Here is a 20,599-nt window from a genome sequence, read left to right on the forward strand (position 1 = left end):
GCCATCATGGCTAGCTTTATTAAAAATTCAAACATCATGGCCGGCTTTATTAAAGTGAGACATAAACCTTGAACAATCCAAACTAACCACCTTGACATATTTCTGGATCAATATTATTGATTTTAAATCATGAAAAACAACAATTGCTACAGATAGTATATGAAAGAGACAATCTATTATAGAGCATGTTTTGGATTATCTAGATGACATATAATGCATATGAAAAATACCGGCTTATCTACCATTGTACTGCTCTTAGGCCCATTGAGTTGGACCGATGTGTTGAACTTCAGAATTGAAAATATGGATGAAGGCGCTAGTATTTTAAAACCATATGTTAAGCAAAATATAGTTTCAATCAACACAAGAAAGAAACAAAAAAAGGCAAAATATAGTTAAAGGAAAAATGTAGTTAGAAGATTAATATTTTGACTAGATAATGGCCCGCGAGATATAACGGTTGAATTAATAATTTGTTGGCAATCATTGTAATCTACCAGTCATTTATTGTCAATGTGATTGCTTACCAAAAATGGTAATTGGATAGTACTCATTGACTTACAAAAAACATGATTTTATTTTTATAAGTAAATAAGACGTGGGCCACTTGAAGCGGACTAAAAAAATAGGTGGGAAAATCTACAAAAACCGAAAACAGAGAAGATAGGGTGCGAAGAGAGGACGTAAGAAATTACGGGCAACAAAACCTCATGTAATTTTTAAATAGGAGAGAAGATTATGTTTGAACTACATTTTAACACGAATCGAATGGTGCGATTTTTGGTGACATACGCAAGTTTTTGTGTTCAAATATTATGGGCAAAGGTGAACGTCGAAATAAGTGAGCCATGTAAACCCAGAAAGGGCAATTTGGTCAGTACTTATTAACTTAAAGAGATGGGCCGTTTGAGGCGTTTCTAAAGGAAAACCGGCAATTTATTTTGAAAAAACCAAAAAAAAGAAGTGGGGGCAGGTGGGGAGAGAGAGGTTAGATGATGAATGTCGCTTGTACCCAAAAAATAACTAAGGTTTTTGTGGATTTATCTCACGGATTTGCTTTAAAACCTCTCCACAACTACCCCACATTATTGGTTAACCAAATAAAATCATGTTTTCCTGATAATTAAATAAGTACCGATTCAATTGACAGCTATGGTCAACTTTTGCACACAATTACCTCAATAATAATAAAATTAAAGGAAAATCTAGTACTTCCTCGGTCTCATAAGGTAATACTCCCTTCATTCCACAATGTAATGCTTTCTCTATCCTCGTGCTTTAACTTTGACCGTAAATTTAACTATAAAGACCGATTGCGGCGGGAGCAAAAACTATATCAGTGAATTCGTATTCAAAAGAAGTTTCCAATTATATAATTTTTTTCTCCCGCCACAGTTGGTCTCGTTGATTAAATTTATGGTCAAAGTTGGACCTCGGGAAGCGCGGGCGCATTATATTCTGAAATGGAGGGAGTATGGTTTAAAGGCAAAAAACGCCTTACATTATAGGACGGAAGGAGTAGTTATGAAAGATTATAAATATTACTCCCTCTGTTCCTAAATATTTGTTGTTTTAATATTCCAAATAAGTACCATATACATATGTATATAAACATATTTTAAAGTGTAGATTCATTTATTTTACTGTGTATGTAGTCACTTGTCAAAATCTTTATAGATACAAATATTTAGAAACGAGATGGAGTATAAGAAAAGAAATATCAGCTTTACCAAAGCACATCTAAGGCCAGTTCTTTTGGGCGCCCAGCTTCTCTCAGAATCGTTACTTCATATGTTTTTTACAATCCTAGCTAATTAGACTTTAACTACTTCTTTCGTTCGGAATTACTTGTCATAGAAATAGATATATCTAGATGTATTTTAGTTCTAGATACATCCATATCCGAGACAAGTAATTCTAAACGGAGGGAGTAGATAGAATTGTAAAAAGTCTATGGAGTGACGATTCTGGAGAAGCTGGGGAGAGAGGCGATAACGGAAGAATCGCCGAAAAGAACTGACCCTCGGGCAGACGCGCACCAGTCCCGGCCCATGGGCCATGGCCGCCACCGCTCGGACAGGCGGGGCGTTCCTGAGACCTCCCTCCGGCTGCCAGCCCGCACCGCTCGCTTGCCGTACTCGGCTGCTCCGCCGCGCGCCCGTAGTACCCTAACGCTGCTCGCTTGCCGTGCTCGGCCTCCTACCTGGGGCGGCCCGCGCCACTGTGCCGGGCGGTGCGGCAGCTCCCCGCCGCCGGAGGCCACCTGTGCCGGCCTCTTCCCCTCGCGCCACCGCAGCAGCAGAATCCCAGCCGAATAGGCGATAAGGCGTGTCAGTGGCGGCCGGTCACGATGACGGCGGAGGCGTCGGAGTGTCTGCGCGCGGCGCGAGCGCGGCCACGTCGGTGAAGCCCCATCTGCTCGACGTCTGCCTCAACGACCTCCGCTTCCCTTCCTCGGTCCTCGCTGCCAGGTGCCTCGTCATAAGCTTTCTCAGGTTAGGTTCCACATTTCGTCGAGCATGTTCCGTGCGTCCCGGCAAGCAGTCTCCCCCGTTTGTTCCTCTTTGCGTGGCCGCACGCTCAGCCCAGGCTGGTGCATTACATACAGATTACAGATACAGGGCAAATGGCCAGACTATACACAAATTTATTCATGAAGAACCAGTTTAATTGCAATTCTTAGCAGGGTATATTATAAGTTTAAAGACATGTCCCCTGATCTTTGATGGCAGTTCTTCTGAGGGAATGCCGCAGAACCAATTTTATAACTAACCGAAAAATACAAGTACTAAAGCAGGAAATCTACACATGCTGCTATTGACTCTTAATTTCACATGTTTTTTCGCAAGTTCATGTTTTCGCTTTACTTTCACCAAACAAGCCAGATGTGATGAATGCTTCTTTTTTTAACTGAGTTGATCATCATGTTCTTTGATGGCATTTCTTCTAAGGGAATGCTGCAGAACCAATGTTCACTAGCAGAAAAACAAGTACTACTAAAGCTGGAAAATTATACCGGTCTATGTTCTTCTAAGGGACTCTTAATTTCTAGCGTACGAGAAGCCATGTAGAATCAAACATCTAGAAAACACATGCTGTTATTGACTCTTAATTTCGCATGCTATTTTTAAGTGCATGCTTTCACTTTACTTTTACCAAATAAGCCAGATGTGATGAATTCTTTTCTGAACTGAGTTGATCATCATTTTGTCTTGCAGCACTAGATCTCATCAATAACAAAAAGGTTGGGATTGTCATCGGTCCGCAGAATACTTTACAAGCAGAATTCCTGACCTACCTAGCAAATACCACCAAGGTTCCCGTCATCACTTCCTCTGCAACAGGTGATACAGTTACTCAATATCATGTCCCATACTTCCTTCGTGCTTGTGTCAAGGGCTCCTTCCAAGCAGCTTCGATTGCTGCCTTTGTCAAGTCCTACGGCTGGAAAAATGTTGTTCTTGTCTATGAGGACAACAACTACGGTGCTGGCATTCTCCCTTCCATTACCGACGCCCTTGAAGCCGTTGATGTCCATGTCATTAACCGCTCTGCCATCCCTACTTCTTGCCCCGGTGACCGCATTGATGCGGAACTATACAAGCTCATGACCATGCAGACGCGTGTCTTCATCGTCCATATGTTGCCAGCCGACGCTGCCCGCCTATTTGCTCGGGCTTCAGCAATCGGTATGCTGACTGAAGGCTATGTCTGGATGGTCACGGATGACATCGGCATTGCCCTTGATGTGCTCCCCCAACATACCACTGAAACCATGCTGGGTGTTGTTGGTTTCCGTCCATATGTAGCAAAGTCTACAAGGATTACTGGTTTCATGGATCGGTTTGTCACTCGATACAGAGCCAAATACCATCAAGATCCTGATGTTAGGGTGGCAAAACCGACCATGTTCCAGTATTGGGCATATGATGTGGTATGGGCAATTGCATCTGCAACAGAGAAATCCAAGAGGCCCAGATCCTTAAATCTAGGATCTACCACAGGTTATATGGGCAAGTTAGTAGATGATCTGCAACCATCTCCTGCTGGCCCAGAACTCCTAGCTTCCATAATAGGTGGGGAGTTTTATGGATTGGCTGGGAGATTCAGGTTTGTTGATAGGCATTTGCCGGTTCCACAATATGAGATCGTCAATGTGATTGAAGAGAAGATTAGACGCATTGGGTTTTGGAGCCCTGGTTATGGACTCTCAGCTTTTCTCAACTCTAGCACTAGACCAGGCCAAGCTAGACGTAGGGCAAAAGCTGGTCAAGTCCTGAGAGCTGTCATTTGGCCAGGTGATTCAATTACAGTGCCTAGAGGTTGGGACTTCCCAGCAAATGGCAAGATACTGCAGATTGCTGTGCCCGTGAGACGGGATTTTAAGGTTTTTGTCAAAGTTGAGAATCCTAACTCTAGTATGCAAAGTGTCACTGGCTACTGCATTGATGTCTTTGAGGCTGCTGTGAAGAAACTACCATATGCACTACCCTTCAAGTACATGCCCTACGACTGTGCAAATTCATATGATAAACTGGTATCACAGGTTTACTTCAAGGTTGGCGCTAATTATTTTATAACTAATTTCCTTGCCATTGAATTCCAATCATTATTTATTTTATTCACTAATTTATTTTGTTTTCATTGTTTGGTGGTAGACATATGATGGAGCAGTGGGTGATGTGACAATTATTGCCAATCGGACTAGGTATGTAGACTTCACAGTGCCATACACAGAGTCCGGTGTGTCTATGCTTGTCCTAGCTAGGAAAGATGAGGATGAACCAACGATGTGGATCTTCTTAAAGCCACTGACGACTGACCTTTGGATTGCTATGGTAGTGTTTATTGTATTCACTGGCCTAGTTGTATGCACGATTGAAAAGCCTGTAAATGATCAAGTCCAGGGTTCCAAATGGAAACAGCTCAACACTTATTTTTACTTTGCATTCTCCACTGGGACTTCTACGCATGGTATGTCCTTACAGTCAACCTTATTCTATGCAAAATCATGAACCCTGCATAGATTTGTAGTATAGTTCACTGACAACATCATTTCTTTCACTGTAATTGATAATTCCATGACAGATCAAAAGTTCAAAAGCCTTCAGTCAAAAGTTATTATGGTGTCCTGGTGCTTTGTACTGCTAGTTGTAGTGCAGAGCTACACAGCCAGCTTGTCGTCAATGTTAACTGCAAAGAGGCTCCAACCTTTGGTGACTGACCCAATGCAACTTTTGCACAAAGGTGACTATGTTGGATACCAGAACGGATCATTTGTGCACTCGATGCTGAGGAGGCTCCATTTTGAGGACCGCCAGATGATGTCTTTTAGCACTCGGGAGGAATATGCAGACGCATTGAGGAAGGGGTCTAAGGAAGGAGGGGTATCTGCCATCTTTGATGAGACACCATACATAAACTCTTTCCTCTTGCTGTACGGAAAAGATTTCCAGAAGGTTGGCCCCATTGACAGGACGGTCGGTTTTGGTTTTGTAAGTTCCTTGAAACTTATGCTCAAGTTTTGGAGCGTCCTAACTTGGCTTCACCTAATAATATGTTGTACTCTTGGTCAGGCTTTTCCTAAAGGCTCTCCGTTGGTGGAGGATCTTTCCAAGGCCATGCTCAATTTAATAGAAGGGTCTGAAGGTTCTGATATTGAGAGGAAATGGTTTGGGGATCGGATTTTGTCACTGGATTATGGCAGTCCAGACACTAGCTTCTCACGACTCAGTTCACGAAGCTTCAAAGGTCTATTCATCATCAATGGATGCATTTTAGGTTTGATGTTTCTCATAAACTGCTCGAGGTACGCATATGCAAAATTCACTGCCAAAAGAAAAGCTGCTGCTGCTAGTGATGGCGAGGCACAACCTTCGACGAATGGTAACGACATACCTGCTGTCTAGTCCCCCTAGAGCATTGGAGTGTTGCGGATTATGAGTTTCCAAGAAATAAAAGTTATTTATGGGTTTCGTTAAGCTGCATTTTGCTGCCCACCAGCTGTGTGCCATAATGTTGTAATACTATGCTATTATTATGGTGGGATGCCACTTGTATTTGTACTTATATAAGTCGTGTTGAAACTCGGATTTTATGATATTTGTAGCACTTCTGTTCGTCTATTGTACGGGCGACTGAAAACACAAATAGATTCCAGTCACTTCTGATCTGTGTGTCGGATTTTGATCATGTGCCAGTGTTCGTTTCTTTCTGTTTTATGTTATTCCTGCAAACAGAAGTCACTGAAACTTATGGAAGTTCCAGTCATGTGGATATCGCTGATGGAACCCCAACGCGTGTTTGGATTTTTTTTTTTTAGGAGTGGCTGTCTGGATCTATTAATCGGATGTAAGATCTGATGAATGTTCTTCTTTCTCCTTCTAGCTTTGAGCCGGCGGTGGAAAAACTTGGTGTTGGCATCACCTTCTTTTAAGGTTGGCGAGACACGCACACTGCCTTTTTCTGGCTCTGTCAAGGACCGTGAAGCCAATGACCCTCCTTTTAAGTCTAGCATGAAGGTCCAACTCCGCAGGAGAGGGAACGCGCCTCCTGGGTCATGTCAAGATGGAGGGTAACAAGCAGGGCGGCATGATGATGGAGTTTGGCTTTAGAGAACAAGCCTCTACTCCAAGAGGAGAGGCGAATGCCGGTCTTCTTCAGCTTATGGTGCAAGACTTGGAATGGTTCAACATGGCCAGTGTGCTCGGGGCAAGCCTTGGAGACAACTTTGGTGAACCCAGGCAGGGAGACTTAAAAAAATTCGAAATTGAAGCTCCTAAGCCTCCGCGGCCCTTGTCATCGGCGAGCAGGAGGGGACAGTGGTTGGAGAGCAACGATGAAAGTGCAAGAATGATCATAAAGAGGGCATCATCCATGACCACTTCTCCGCGGTCATGGGGCGAGGCAACAACAGAACTGTGGACTTCAACTGGGAGGAGCTTGGACTTGAGACCACTTGGCTTCCCTTGCAGAGCGCATTTCTTTGGAGGAAGTGCAAGACGCCATAAACCAAATGCCAAGCGACAAGGCTCCCGGGCCGGACGGGTTGAAATTTATATCATACAACATACTGACTGATTTATGTAGGGTTGTGGTTGGATGCGAGCAAGTAATAGCAATGGTGGAAATCGATTACCCGTGAAGATTGTACTTGTGAGCAAAAGACTTCATATATAGAAAGTTAGTTTTGAGACTTAAATTGATACAGATTATTACTGTCAAGCCTTTCAAGGGTACAAGAATACAAGGCTAAGAACAACTAGAATCTCATGTAATACCTATATACTTGGTTGAAATGTACATTTGCATGCCTACTTCTAGTGTTGAGAACACAAAATGTCAAGCAAGTAAAATAACATCATTGGCAGGAATAAGACCCCAAAATGTTCCATTTTTTTATGCCGGGATGGAGTACTGCCTATTTGTTAAACCTCCAAAACGGCAATAGACAATTACATGTTCACAGAAGAAGTGCATTGTGCCTGAACATCTTCACAAGCAAAATGGTGTACAATAATGCATCCTCCAAACAGCACCACTACCCACTGCTCTGTTAGTCCAAACATCTCACTGAACAAGTAATATTTGTTGGGAGATCTTTTAGGATTCAACAGCAGGAGAGGAAACTAAGGCCTAGAATAAATTATGCATGTCAGTGTAAAGTTGGATGAGAAAACACCACCAACCAGGGAAAGTAACAAAAGTAGCAAGCTGTGTGTCTGGCTCACCTTTTGGGTAGCACTATTTGGCCTTTGCAGTTGAAAGTCCCCAAGTTTGTTATGGTATAAAGTGAAGTGCCAGAATTCCATTATTTACAGTTAAAAGCAAAAGCGGCCTGGTTATATATGTTGAGGCGTATCCTTGGACAAAATTAGCAGTGAAATGAAATCTTTCTAATCGAATTATGGCTTACACTCCTTTTTTCCACAACTCATAACAATTGCACATGCCAACATAAAGTCTATAGCAGAAAACAAAGCATGATGCGCAGAAAAATAAAATCAAAACAACACGATAGTAAAATATGAAGAGTTACCTTATGGAATTGCTATTCTCAGTTGAGTAAGAGCTTAGCCACTGGATTAGCCCCAGATTTTTACCGTGCGATAGAGATCCAACAGCCCACCTATCGTTGTACGTAGGAGTCAACAACAGGATAATAAACTAAGGCCTAGAATAGATTATGCATCTCAGATTCTCAGTGTAAAATTGGATGATCAAACACCACCAGGGAAAGTAACAAATGAAGCAAATTATGTGTCTCACCCACCTTCTGGGTTGGTAGGAACTATGAGTAGCATTATTGTGCATTTGCGGTTGAATATAAAAAGTGAAGTACGGCGTACCAGAAATCTTAAATGATCCATTATTTACAGTGAAAAGCGAAAACAGCATGGTTACATATTGAAGTGTATCCTCTGACAGAAACAGCAGAGAAATCTTTCTAACCGAATTACGGTTTACACACCTTTTTCACAGATCATAATAACTGCCCATGCCAAAATAAAATTATGCAGAGAACAGAGCATGGTGCACAATTTTTTTTTTCAAGTCCGACACAATACTAAAATCTGAAGAGATACCTGATTCAACCTTGGTTGTTCCAATTTGTGTTATGTTTCACTATATCTTATGGAATTGCTAATCCTTAGTTGAGTGAGAGAGTTTAGTCCCTAGATTAGCCTTCGAATTTGCCTTCTGACCGTGTGACAGCGATCCAACAGCTCACACATGATTTAGCCAGACCCTTTATTTTACTGCAGTAGTAAAACACTTGACTAATTATCTTGTAAACAATCTACGCCCTGTGGAGTGTCTTCTAATGGTGAAGAAGCTCCAGAGCACGGGACAAGGCGCCACTGAACCGAGCGACATCGAGCGTGACGTTCTGGCCGACCAGGTACTCCGACCGGAGCGCCAGGTCCCTCAGCACACGGTGGTCACGTGGGTACAGCTCCGCCAGTGTGCTCTCCCCGACGGCGATGCGGTACTGCACGTAACTGAGCCCCATGTCGCCAGCCGGCTCCCCGAAGTCGTCCCTCGCCATGGCCTCCAGCCCACCCAGCGGCACCACCTGTACCACCACAGCCCCTGGCGGGAGGAACACCAGGTTGGTGAGCCCAGCACCATGAACGCCCACCAGCACGTCGCACGAGTTCACCAGCCGTGCAAAGGCGGGCAGGTCCGAGTGCTGCTCCGCCTCGCCGACGATCACCTCGTAGCCAAGCATGGCTGCCGCCTGTGCAACAGCCCCCATGTTGGTGAACGCCCTGGTTGTCTTCCGGGAAATGATGAGCAGCCTGGGGCGTCGCGGGCTCTCGATATTGTCACTGCCATGTAGCAGCCGGATGGCAGTATCCCTCTCGAGGCCATAGGATCTCCGGACAAGGTGGGCAAAGCCGGCCATGGAGTAGTGCCCACCGAGAGTCTTCGCGGTGTCGATACTCATCTCCTTGTGGAAGCTGAGGCCGACGACCACATGAGGGTAGCAGAGCACTTCTGCGCTTTGCCTGTCCATGTCAATGACAGCGTGGCGGGAGAGCCCCCGGAGCAGCGGTCGGTACTTGTCAAGCCACCACGGTGGGGCGTCGCTGACAAGGAGGTGCGCGTCGCTGCGGAACCGGCTGGCGGTGATGAAGAGCGGGATGAGTACGTCGGTGAAGTCATGGAACATGTTGCCTGCGTAGCCGCCGACTGAGAAGACCACCGCAGGGGCGGCACTCTCGGCCGTGCATCCCGGAGCGTAAGGTGATGAAGGGGTGACCGACACCAACACCTCTGTGACATTGGCGAGCGTGTGGCCATCATTCTTCCTCGCGTGCGGCTTCATCCTCCATGACCGGCGCCTCACAGAGACAGAGGGATGGAGGAGGGCAATGATGGTGACGTTGGAGAGGATTACCCGGACATCGCCCTTCAGCTCGCATACATCTGATCTTAGGCTCGACATGTCACACTCACACAGCAGCTCCCCTTTGTTTGCAGAGTCCATCTTTTCTTCTTCCCACATCACTGAAGATGTTGGACCAGCTGAAAACAGCAACCTCACTGCAAACACAAAATAGAGTAAATGAACGTAAAACTGGCAGAAACAAGACCCCAAAATGTGTTTTTCCTAGAGCAACCGGCAGGAGCACTCTCTATTCATCGACAGGCCAAAATGTCAAAGCAACCATAACTTACATGTCTGCAGAGGAACTGCATGCCTGAATAGCACCATGAGCGAAATCGGCGCAAGAATGCATACTGCAAACAGCACCAATCCAACCTTGACAGTAAGACTGATTATTTTCTTATCAGTCACCATCTTGCAATGCTGAGATCCTCAGAGGAGTAGCAATGATACTCCCTGAGTTGCTTCTATGCTTATATTCTAACCTGCTCTGTTAGTTCAAACATCTCATTAAACAGGTAATGTTTGTTGGGAAGATCTCTTAGGGATCACCAACAGAATAAGCAGCTACGCCCTAGAATAGATTGGGGGGTGTTGTGTAAAGTGTATCCAGAGACAAAAAAGTAGCACATAAATATTCCAAAGGAGATGACTCACTCAATCATGGAGAACATACCTTTTCATAACTCGTCACAATTCGACACGCCCAAAGGAAATCTAGTGCAGAAAACAGAGCATGATTTTCAAACAAATGAGATGAACATAATAGTGAAACATAAAGCTTAGTTGCATCAGTCCATCAGAAAACTTGGTGCTGGTGGACACTGATACCCCAGGTCAGGGTAAAGTTCTACAGTGCAACAGTGGACATGTTAGGTGTTAGACTAAAGAAAATACTGTTTCAGTTAGTTGGTCCAACCCCTTTGGTAGAATAACGACAAGGAGGATTCTGCTCATGGTCAAATCCTCCTTGCCAACATGTGAAGCAACAAAAGAAATTCAGAAACTTGGAAAATAATCAGGCAACCTTTGAGCTAGGTTCAGTGGTACTTTTAGACTTTTTCGTAGCCCACAAGAGAAATCTTGCATTTCACTTCTTCAAAAAGCTTCTACAGATCTTAAGTGGAAAATATATTCAAAGAGAGGCCATCATAAAATTATAATGTTAAACATAGGAGTATCACAAAAGATACATACCAATAGCAGAAAATGTTACTACAAAAGAATGGAAATTTACAGATCTCGAGACTCTATCAACTACTCTGCCAGGACTCTGGGGAAGATCGATGGAAAAAACCAGAGCAATAATCACGTCCTTGCCTTTTGTTGATCTAGTATAACATTCAAGATCCTTCCAGGCACATAAATTCTCTTCCTTATGGCCTTCCCATCCAAATATTTGGAGAGTCTCTCGTCTGAGGCTGCTATTTGGAACACATCATCCTCGGAGCACTCCTTGTCAACAAGGATTGTACCCCTGGTCTTCCCATTGATTTGCACGGGGAGCACAATCTCTGATTCCTTCAAATACTCATTCTTTGCCTGCACAGAATAGAAAGAGATCAAAATACTTTATGCTAAAGTTAAAAAAAGTTCATTGACATGAAATTTCAATCCATAGACATATACCAGACTAGCGATCCAAAAGATACCCTTATTATCTTGACTAAGGTAATTTGTTAGTAACTGCTATCTAACATTTATGAAATCTTGTTTATTTAAATGTACAACTATTATTCCTAAAAAAAGGTATAATTATCCCACCTAATAACTATTAAAATCAAAGCAGTAAATCTAATAATCTTCATCTTAAATGCATCAGCAATGTATGCTCGCTTGGTACCAAAGGAAAGCAGGACAGGTTTGAGTTTACCTCTGGAAACTGTTCATGGGCCAATGATTGTGAGTGTCCAAGACGAAACCAAAGCTCCTCAGCCAAGTGTGGTGCAAAAGGTGCTAGCAACAGAACAAAGGAGTCTATAACAGATTTCGGTTGAGTGTCCCACTGTAAATAAAGTGAACATCACATCAGATTCTTCTAGAAATTATGTGGTTGTACAATCAGATAAGCTAAAAAGCATGTTTACTAGAAGCTACACGGTTGGGTGTTAAACCAAGCAACCTCTAGTTCCACTTACGCTAAAATTGAATATTCTGGCATAAAAAAACTATGGAAATTACTAATGCCAGCTTTACGAGAGATTCTGTGCCTACCAATACTTTACCAAAGTATGACCTGAATGCATTAACGAAGAAATACTGCATGCATTAAAGTGAATATGAAATGAAACGCAAAGGTCCTTCGCGTTTTCTCGAAAAATATGCACTTGTGCACAGTTGCTCGTTACAGCAATCTGCATGAAAAGCTTGCACAGATTTGAATAACTTTGTGTTTCGGCACATAACTGGTGCAACAGAAAAACTCTGCTCTCCCATCTCTGGGACTAGAAAAAATGATGTGTAATATGAACACTGGCAACTTAATCCTTCAAGGGGGCATGCACAGCATGTCTGAATTTACCTTGTATGCGGCATTCACAAACTCCATCATTGCAGAAATTGCAGTGTTAAACCTTGTTTCCTGAATCTCCTCTGAAACCTACAAACAGAATAATAGACATTATCCAGGAGTGAAGTAATCATCACAACAACAAAACTTGAGGAAAAAAGATCAATGTGCAATTAAGGTAGTAAGGTTTTGTCCCATTCAGCCACCTCCATGCTGCAATCATCATGAGATTTGAAATATTTCCAACAGAAGGCAGTATGGTTTGTGGAATGAGTTTATAAATTCTTTCTCCACACCAAACCAAACACCTCTGTTATCTTTTACTTGTTAGCTGAAACATGGTAGAAGTTTCCCAACCAGACAGGCAACTCTAATAAACCAAACAAGTTACATGGTTTTCATTTCAGAGAGCATAAGTGCAAAAAATGATATTTCACCCTTGTGACAACTGTGACTGTGTGACCTACCCTTGCAATGCATTTGTGAAGAACACGGAGCTGCTCAAAGGTTGGTTCGACATCAGTGGCCATAGTTCCATCTTTATATGATCCATCCGGTAATGGTGTGCCAACCACGAGTCTCCAAGTCCTACCTAGAAACCGATGCACACCTTCAATTCCACCAGTGCTCCATGTTTTTGAATCTCTATATGTATCAAATTTTCTGTTAACTTACTGAAAATGGCTCTATTTCATCTGTAAAATTTAATGCAGCTTTCTTTAGTAAAAGAAATGATGTACCTCAACGGTCCCATGAACATCTCATATAAGCGGAGAGAATCGGCACCATATTCTGAAACCACGTCATCGGGGTTGATGACATTTCCTCGACTTTTACTCATTTTGTATGCGCGGGCATTTAGACGTATCTTTGGATCATCCTTCAGCACATAATGATCTCCAACTTTTGTGATCTTAAGAACATAGAAGCAAGCGTCAATCTCCAAACTTGTATACCCAAATGAATATAGAGGATCAGAACACACCTTATCTGCTGGTACTTTTTCTTGGATGCAATCACTCAGACTTGAATCTGAGTCTGCAGAAACCCATTTGCCTTCGTTGTCTCTATATGCAGTATACTCAACCTGTTACGACAACCATTACTTAGGAACGGAAAAATGCATGACAAAGATGTAGAATGCCTTAAAGGAAATGGCTCCACCTACTTCTCCCAGTATTAATCCTTGATTTATCAGGCACTTGAAGGGCTCTTTAGTGGAGACCACACCAATATCATACAGAACCTAGAGAAGTAGAGATCATTTGGTTAAAGAAACATACGGCCAAAAGATATTACTAGATTTGTGTACTACAGGCCTACGTGATATACAAGCAGGGAGAAAAGGCATAGTGAACCAATCATTGGTCCCTGAGTATCCTAAGAGCTGAATCCGGATAACAAGAGCTGAAATTCCACTGTGCAATGTTATTATGTTAGTTGGGCACATACAGATTCAGGCCTCTCAGGTTGTTTTTAGATTTCATGTACAAAAGACCAAACACACCTTTAACAAAATCTCATACAATACGCAGGTGACAAGCTGATAACAAGTTAACAACAGCATTAACAAATTCAAATATGTTTCCCATAGTATACATCACATGAGATAGACCAGGAACTTTCCCATAGCCTTCAATTGGTTTGTAGAAGGGGAGATTTTTGTATTGAATAAGAATCGGACCTTATGCCAAAATCTTGCATACAGCAAATGCAAGACAGAATGTTCAGCACCACCGACATAGATGTCTACTGGACCCCAATAACTGCATGATATAGAAAAGAAGTTACACACACATCTCTTACTGAAGATCAATTGTGAAAGAAGGATGCACCTTTCTTTAGCCTTGTCAACCAATGTGCTGGAATTTTTTGGATCCATGAATCTCAAATAGTACCTGCATAACAATTTAAAAATAGGAAAATGTAAGGGTTTAGAAGTCACTGGCAAACACAGAAAGGACTCACTTAACAGCAAGGGCACAGCAGTCTATCGATGAACAATGATGAGCAATTGCAATATTAAAAAAACATATCGTTTCAGAGCAAATTGCAAATTGTGTACAACACAAAAAGGTTCCTAACATAAAACAGAACTTCTACAAGTATTTATGGAGTATTAAATCCGTGTAAATTGCTGAAATTACAACGTCGAAAAATTTACCAGCATGAACCGGCCCATTGTGGCATGGTGCTTGTTTCTCTTCTTGCAGGCTTCCCAGTTAAAAGATCGGTGGTTCTAACCTGAAAAGGCAGCAAAACACTTTAATACTATATATAGGCAAAACTAAATGAAACTCAATACATATTTTCATGCAAATTTACTAAGAGCAGTAGCTTACATTACATCTCATGACCCTCAAGTTGAAATGGTATTAAAAAAATCAAGCAAATAATGCTAACATTATCCAGTTCTTTCCGGTTTGCTCATTCAAAAACACATGTATAAATGATGCAGAGCAGTCCAACTAAAGGAGGTGACATGCAGCTTTCAGAAATTGTGTTTCTCTGTGTCATCTTTGCGGTTTATAGATTTCCTCATGTATGTTTTTAACTTCACAAATTATAGAAGTGGGATTAACTCTTTTGCCTCTGCAGTTTTCCCTTTTTTCCAACCTTCACACACTATGTTTCTTCTCTTTGTTCCAATATGAATATATGATTGATGGACATGCAACAACTTGAGAAGATTTTCAGAAGGGGGTGTTCTTAGCATTACACAAAGATATAAGAAACTCTCTGCACAAGAAATTGTTGAGAACACATACCCAATCTGCTGCTGTGGTCAAAGGGGGCTCCCCAGTACCAGTAGGAGTGAAGTCATCCAATTCAGGAAGAGTTAAAGGCAACTGGTTTTCTGTAAGAGGCACCATTTCATTCGTATCATCAAGGTAAATAACAGGGAAAGGTTCGCCCCAATAACGTTGTCTAGCAAAAAGCCAATCTCGAAGCTTGTAGTTTACCTGGTAGTTAGGTGTGCTCAATTAGTCCATCAGAAAAATCTGTGCACAACATTGCTGTAGGATCAAGTGGGGGAAAGAATGCACCTTTTTCTTTCCAAATCCATTACTCTCTACCCAAGCAGTAACTTCTAAAGCAGCATCTTGTGAAAGCATACCATTGATATTTAACCCAGATGAAGAACTGGATGAGTTTATCATGATACCATAATCTGCATAAGCCTCCTCGGGATCACAATTGCCATTGGGTGGACTTACAACCTTAATGATTGGAAGTTCATATTTCAAGGCAAATTCATGGTCACGGGAATCATGTGCAGGCACCGCCATGATAGCCCCAGTGCCATAGCTGCAAGGTTGTTAAGGTTAGCTTTGGAAGAGCAAAGGTAAATACAGGTGTAAACTAGGTTTCATTTTTCTCATTATTAGTAAAATATGCAGAGATAACAACCCAAACTTCATTGGCCAATTTGCTGAATATTCTACCATGCCCCTTTACGTGTATCTGAATAAAGCAACTCTGAAATGGGGAAAAGGTGGATAATGACAACAATAAGGAAACTGAAGTAGAGAAATTGGATACGGCAGCTGAACATTAGCAAAGTCACAATAAGCAGTGTATTCTGCCTATTCATTACATGTAGAATACTAGGTTTTCTACTATAATGAAGTCTAGACTTTGTAGCACTTGAGTTCTACTCCCTAAGGGCAACCTGGTGCATGTAGCTCCCGCTTGCGCAGGGTCCAGGGAAGGGTCCGACCACTTTGGGTCTATAGTACGCAGCCTTTCCCTACATTTCTGTAAGAGGCTGTTTCCAGGACTTGAACCCATGACCTCATGGTCACAAGGCAGCAGCTTTACCACTGCGCCAAGGCTCCCCTTCACTTGAGTTCTACTCCCTCCGTTCCAAAATAGATAACCCAACTTTATACTAAGTTTAGTACAAAGTTGAGTCCTCTATTTTGGAACGGAGGGAGTACTTAAGAGGATGAACGCGAGAGCGACAATGATGATGCAAAACCCAACATTAAAAGACACAGAAGATAAAGATAAGTTTACAAACCTTGCTAAGACATAATCTGCCACCCAAATTGGAATTATCTCCCCGGTTGCTGGGTTCTTAGCATAAGAACCACTGAAAACTCCAGTTTTTTCCTTCTGGAGTTCAGTTCTCTCAAGTTCACTCTTCCTTGCTGCAACTTCTGTGTATTCCTCTACCTGCTTTTCGAATTAGTCCATATTGACGTTGAATGATGCTAAAGTTATCAAAACAACAAAAAAGAACATACATGCGCACGCTGTTCCTCAGATGTTAGAGATGGCAACAAAACATGCTCAGGTGCTACAACAAGATATCTGCAGCAAACAGAAGGCAATTCAATATTGTCCATCTTGTTCTAGAAACTGCACTAGCTGATAAAGATTAAAAAATAAGGCAGAATACTCACGTTGCACCAAAAATGGTGTCAGGCCTTGTTGTATAAACTGTCAATTTTGCACCTAGATCATGTCCTTCCTGGTCAACTGCACAAAATTCAAGCTCAGCACCTTCCGATCTCCCTATCCAATTTCTTTGCATTTCTTTTATGCTCTCAGGCCAATCAAGATCATCCAAATCTTCAAGAAGTCGATCAGCATAAGATGTTATCCTCAGCATCCACTGGCGCATTGGCTACACAGCAAAAGATAAAGTGGATAATATGCCTTTTAGCAGATAGGTACTGAGCAACAGGTTCATTGACATGGCAGAACATAGATAAAAAAGGATAAGCAAAACCCGCAACAGAAAGAGTTACACAGTTTCTACAGCTTACCTTTCTTATAACAGGATAACCACCACGTTCACTGACACCATCAATTACTTCTTCATTCGCCAAAACAGTCCCAAGAGCAGGGCACCAATTGACCGGTACCTCAGCCTGATTGTAAGATAGCAATGCCAGCCTAAAAATCATTGAAAACCACAGATACAACACTAAGCACATAAAAACAGAACCCTAAAAATGAATCGTGCAAAGCAGATGATCAGTTGAAACAAAGTAAATACAGAGCATGTCAAGTCAAATGATAGGCTTTGGAACTCGAACGATGCAGTAAGAAAGGACACTAGTAGCTCTGACCTGGTAAGCCAATCCTCTTTTCAGTAGTTGAAGAAAAATCCATTGCGTCCATTTATAGTAGGCTGGTTCTGTTGTGGAGATTTCACGATCCCAGTCATATGAAAAACCTAATGATTTAAGCTGCAACACAAGAAAGCATCCTCCTAATGAACCAGTAGTAATCAAAGTACTACACAGAACATTTTCACTTTCGTTTCCACAGAAACAACCACGTTCTTATACCAACATTCTATCCATGGTTCGTGAAATAGAGGAGTACATTCATTGTAAACTGGACTTATATAAAGCAGGCGTTGCTTCAATGGTACATGAAAAAGTTTCAGGCTATGAGTCATGGAACATGTATGGCAGGGGTACAACTAATACCCATGGTTTCGCACTGATCAGTCAAAACAAGCACCCTACAAAGCATCTAGGGGAAGTCTCATCTATGATAACTTGTGCCAGTCATAAGTTATAACAGTTGCATCCATGGTTAGACCATTACCAAGATCTTGTTTGGCTAAAACATATTGCCATATTGGCAATGTAGCTCAATTACCGAAGCTTACTTAGTAGCAGAACTATTTTTCTGTTTTGTGTATACTGGGAATGCAAGTGCAAAGCACATCTAATTGGCAGCCCGAAAATGATGCGTGAGAGCACACTTGACTTGCTACTGTAAATTTGTAATATCTACTAGACCTTAGAAGCAAAAGATGCAACATAGCATGAAGCCATGAAGTATATATATAAATTAAAGGCATTACCTGTGTGCGGAAGCGGTCAATGTTGCGTGCAGTTGTAGTCTTGGGGTGGGTTCCCGTCTGCGCACAAAGTTACATTTTACATCATTCATTCAGAAACACAGCAAGACACCAAACTTACCAACAACAACAACAAAAAAATAACTATCCCAATATAAAGAGACCCCCAGAGGAGAGGAGATTTCAACTGACCTGGATAGCATACTGCTCGGCGGGAAGACCAAACGCATCCCATCCCATCGGATGCAGGACATTGAAGCCTTTCATACGCTTGAATCTCGACAAAATGTCAGTCGCCGTGTACCCAAGGGGGTGACCAACATGCAGCCCAGCCCCACTGCACAGCAATTTGCGAAATCATGTGAAGTAGGAACAACATGTATCTACTTGCAGGGTAGGACTAGGATTCAATTCAGGACGAGTTGATGCATCCTTGAAGAATAAATTTCAGCATTGATGCCTTCCTGCATAATATTCGGCTCTATGCATGCAGTCGCATAACAGAGGAGGATACTTCCATATTATTATTCTAGAGAAAACTAAACTAGAGCCTCGTATCCTAGTGCACGACTCAGGACAAGCACAGCCCAATTACACCACCGTGTGCAATTGCACTACAACACTACAGAAACTCATGATAAACTCCAACAGCTCGAGCACTGGTGGAGAAACTGAAACTGCAGAACCATCCATTATTCTTAAATTACACAATTCAAGCACGAATTCGTGGCGCGGTAGCTACATATTCATAGTGAACTCGAACAAATCGGTCACGAATGCCATACGGAGAGCCGGAGAGGAGAGGGGCGGGTACCTGGGGTAGGGGAACATGTCGAGGATGTAGCACTTGGGCCTGGAGGTGTCGAGGCCGTCGCCAATGTCCGGGGTGCGGAACGTGCGGCGCTCCTCCCAGTGCGCCTGCCACCTCGGCTCGATCTCGTCGTACGGGTACGCCCTCCTCGCCTGCGCCTTACCCGCGTCGGCGCCGGCGCAGCAGCGGCAGGAGCGGGCTCGGCGCGGCGGGAGGTGCGCGCGGCGCCGGTGTGCGGCGGCGAGCGCGGGGGGGCGCGCGCGGAGCTGGAGCGGCGGGTGCGTCGTGAGAGCCATCGGGGTGGGGTGGGGTGGGAGCGGGAGCCGGGTGTGGAGAAAGATGAAGTGGAGGGAGCGAGAGGTCGCTGCGGGAAGAAGACGACCAGCTTTGGGATAAGGTTTTGGAATTTGCTATACCGATTTTTAATTATTATTTTTAGACTAGAATTTGCTGCTAGTAGCACTCAAATAATCCCACAAATAAATACGAAAATGACAATAGAACTCCCCATGGATGTGAACATATTGATTCTGTAGTGTATATGTTGTTATATTCTTTTTGTAATCTTGGTCAAAAATTACAAATTTGACTTAGAACAAATGGCACAAGACTCTGAGATGGAGGGTTGTGACGAGCAAATGGCATGCTCTCACAACGGTGATGGTGAACCGCGAACATTTGAGGCGACGATGGTGGCAACAATATGCTCTGGCGACAGTGGCGGTGGATTTCAAGCTTTTCCATCATTGGTAGTCGAGGCATTAAGGAGTCGGAGGAAAACCGCTAGCAAGTTTTTGTTGTATTGTTTTGCCAAGGCTTGCTTTTCCAGCACCGTGAGCTAATGGAACTCATGGAACAGCAATGAAACCGGAATTAAGTTTTAAGGCATGTTTGCTTGGCATTCTAAGGGTTCTTGTTCCCCCTAATGCTTTGTTTGTACGTCCGTATTGGAAAGCTCCGCGTTGAGTTGGATTAGAATTTCAATTCGGTGAGAAAACTGAAAAAGCACAAATACGAATTCGCTTGCTTGCTTGTTCACTGAATTGACCATCGAAATGGCCACGAGGTTTCAACACCAAATCTTGTTTGGATGACAACTTTGGAATTGCATAGCCACGTTACCATGAAGATTATACCTTGTGTTTCACATGACTGAAAAGGGAAATCTGCTCGCATGTGACTATAATTAAATGAATATACAGCAGTAAAGATAACAAATATTCTAGAAATGAATCACAACAACACAAAATGGTTACACAACAATATTTGCAAACAATATTTCAGCCTCAAATATTCGTAGGTACAACAAATATATATACGAGAAATCTATCCACCAGTCGACTGGTGGTTTGCAACAAATCCGCACGACGTGATAGCCGTTCGATCCGCATCCAACGCCCCGCGTCGTCCCTGTTGCGCGCAGCGCGCGTGGCGCTAGCCGTTACGCCTGTGCTCAGTCGATGACAGGTGGGCCCGTCCGAAACCGCCCGTCTCACCCAATGCGCACGATCCCCACTCGCCCCCTCTCCCTCCTCGCCCGCATCTATTTCTTCCTCC

The 20,599-nt window shown here is 43.0% G+C and overlaps 2 protein-coding genes and 1 pseudogene across 4 annotated transcripts; 1 reads left to right on the forward strand and 2 right to left on the reverse strand.

Annotated features, from left to right (window-relative positions):
- Positions 1–2,059: 2,059 nt before the first annotated feature.
- On the forward strand, positions 2,060–6,163 carry LOC119266683 (annotated as a pseudogene).
- A 2,187-nt stretch (positions 6,164–8,350) lies between these two features.
- On the reverse strand, positions 8,351–10,879 carry LOC119266685 (alpha-1,3-arabinosyltransferase XAT3-like). Of its 2 annotated transcripts, XM_037547939.1 has the most exons (3): positions 10,572–10,879; positions 10,186–10,385; positions 8,351–10,050 (listed from the first exon to the last, which is right to left on the reverse strand). In XM_037547939.1, exons 2-3 carry the CDS (start codon positions 10,307–10,309, stop codon positions 8,822–8,824), a joined length of 1,353 nt encoding a protein of 450 aa, XP_037403836.1. In that variant the 5' UTR covers positions 10,310–10,385; positions 10,572–10,879; the 3' UTR covers positions 8,351–8,821. The 2 variants fall into 2 exon arrangements, with proteins under 2 accessions (XP_037403836.1, XP_037403835.1); XM_037547938.1 differs by having other exon boundaries at positions 10,186–10,879.
- Positions 10,880–11,027: 148 nt separating this feature from the next.
- On the reverse strand, positions 11,028–19,338 carry LOC119266684 (leucine--tRNA ligase, chloroplastic/mitochondrial-like). Of its 2 annotated transcripts, XM_037547937.1 has the most exons (20): positions 19,046–19,272; positions 18,424–18,568; positions 18,235–18,291; positions 17,486–17,605; positions 17,180–17,284; positions 16,814–17,037; positions 16,655–16,721; positions 16,429–16,583; positions 15,452–15,713; positions 15,173–15,367; positions 14,569–14,648; positions 14,240–14,302; positions 14,089–14,170; positions 13,573–13,650; positions 13,390–13,491; positions 13,145–13,317; positions 12,872–13,049; positions 12,417–12,494; positions 11,769–11,900; positions 11,204–11,437 (listed from the first exon to the last, which is right to left on the reverse strand). In XM_037547937.1, the coding sequence occupies exons 1-20, from the start codon at positions 19,060–19,062 to the stop codon at positions 11,204–11,206; spliced, it is 2,547 nt and encodes an 848-aa protein (XP_037403834.1). In that variant the 5' UTR covers positions 19,063–19,272. The 2 variants fall into 2 exon arrangements, with proteins under 2 accessions (XP_037403833.1, XP_037403834.1); XM_037547936.1 differs by having other exon boundaries at positions 11,028–11,437; positions 14,089–14,302; positions 19,046–19,338.
- Positions 19,339–20,599: the final 1,261 nt, after the last annotated feature.

Source organism: Triticum dicoccoides, chromosome 3A (genome assembly GCF_002162155.2).
Source record: "Triticum dicoccoides isolate Atlit2015 ecotype Zavitan chromosome 3A, WEW_v2.0, whole genome shotgun sequence".
Taxonomy (NCBI): domain Eukaryota; kingdom Viridiplantae; phylum Streptophyta; class Magnoliopsida; order Poales; family Poaceae; genus Triticum; species Triticum dicoccoides.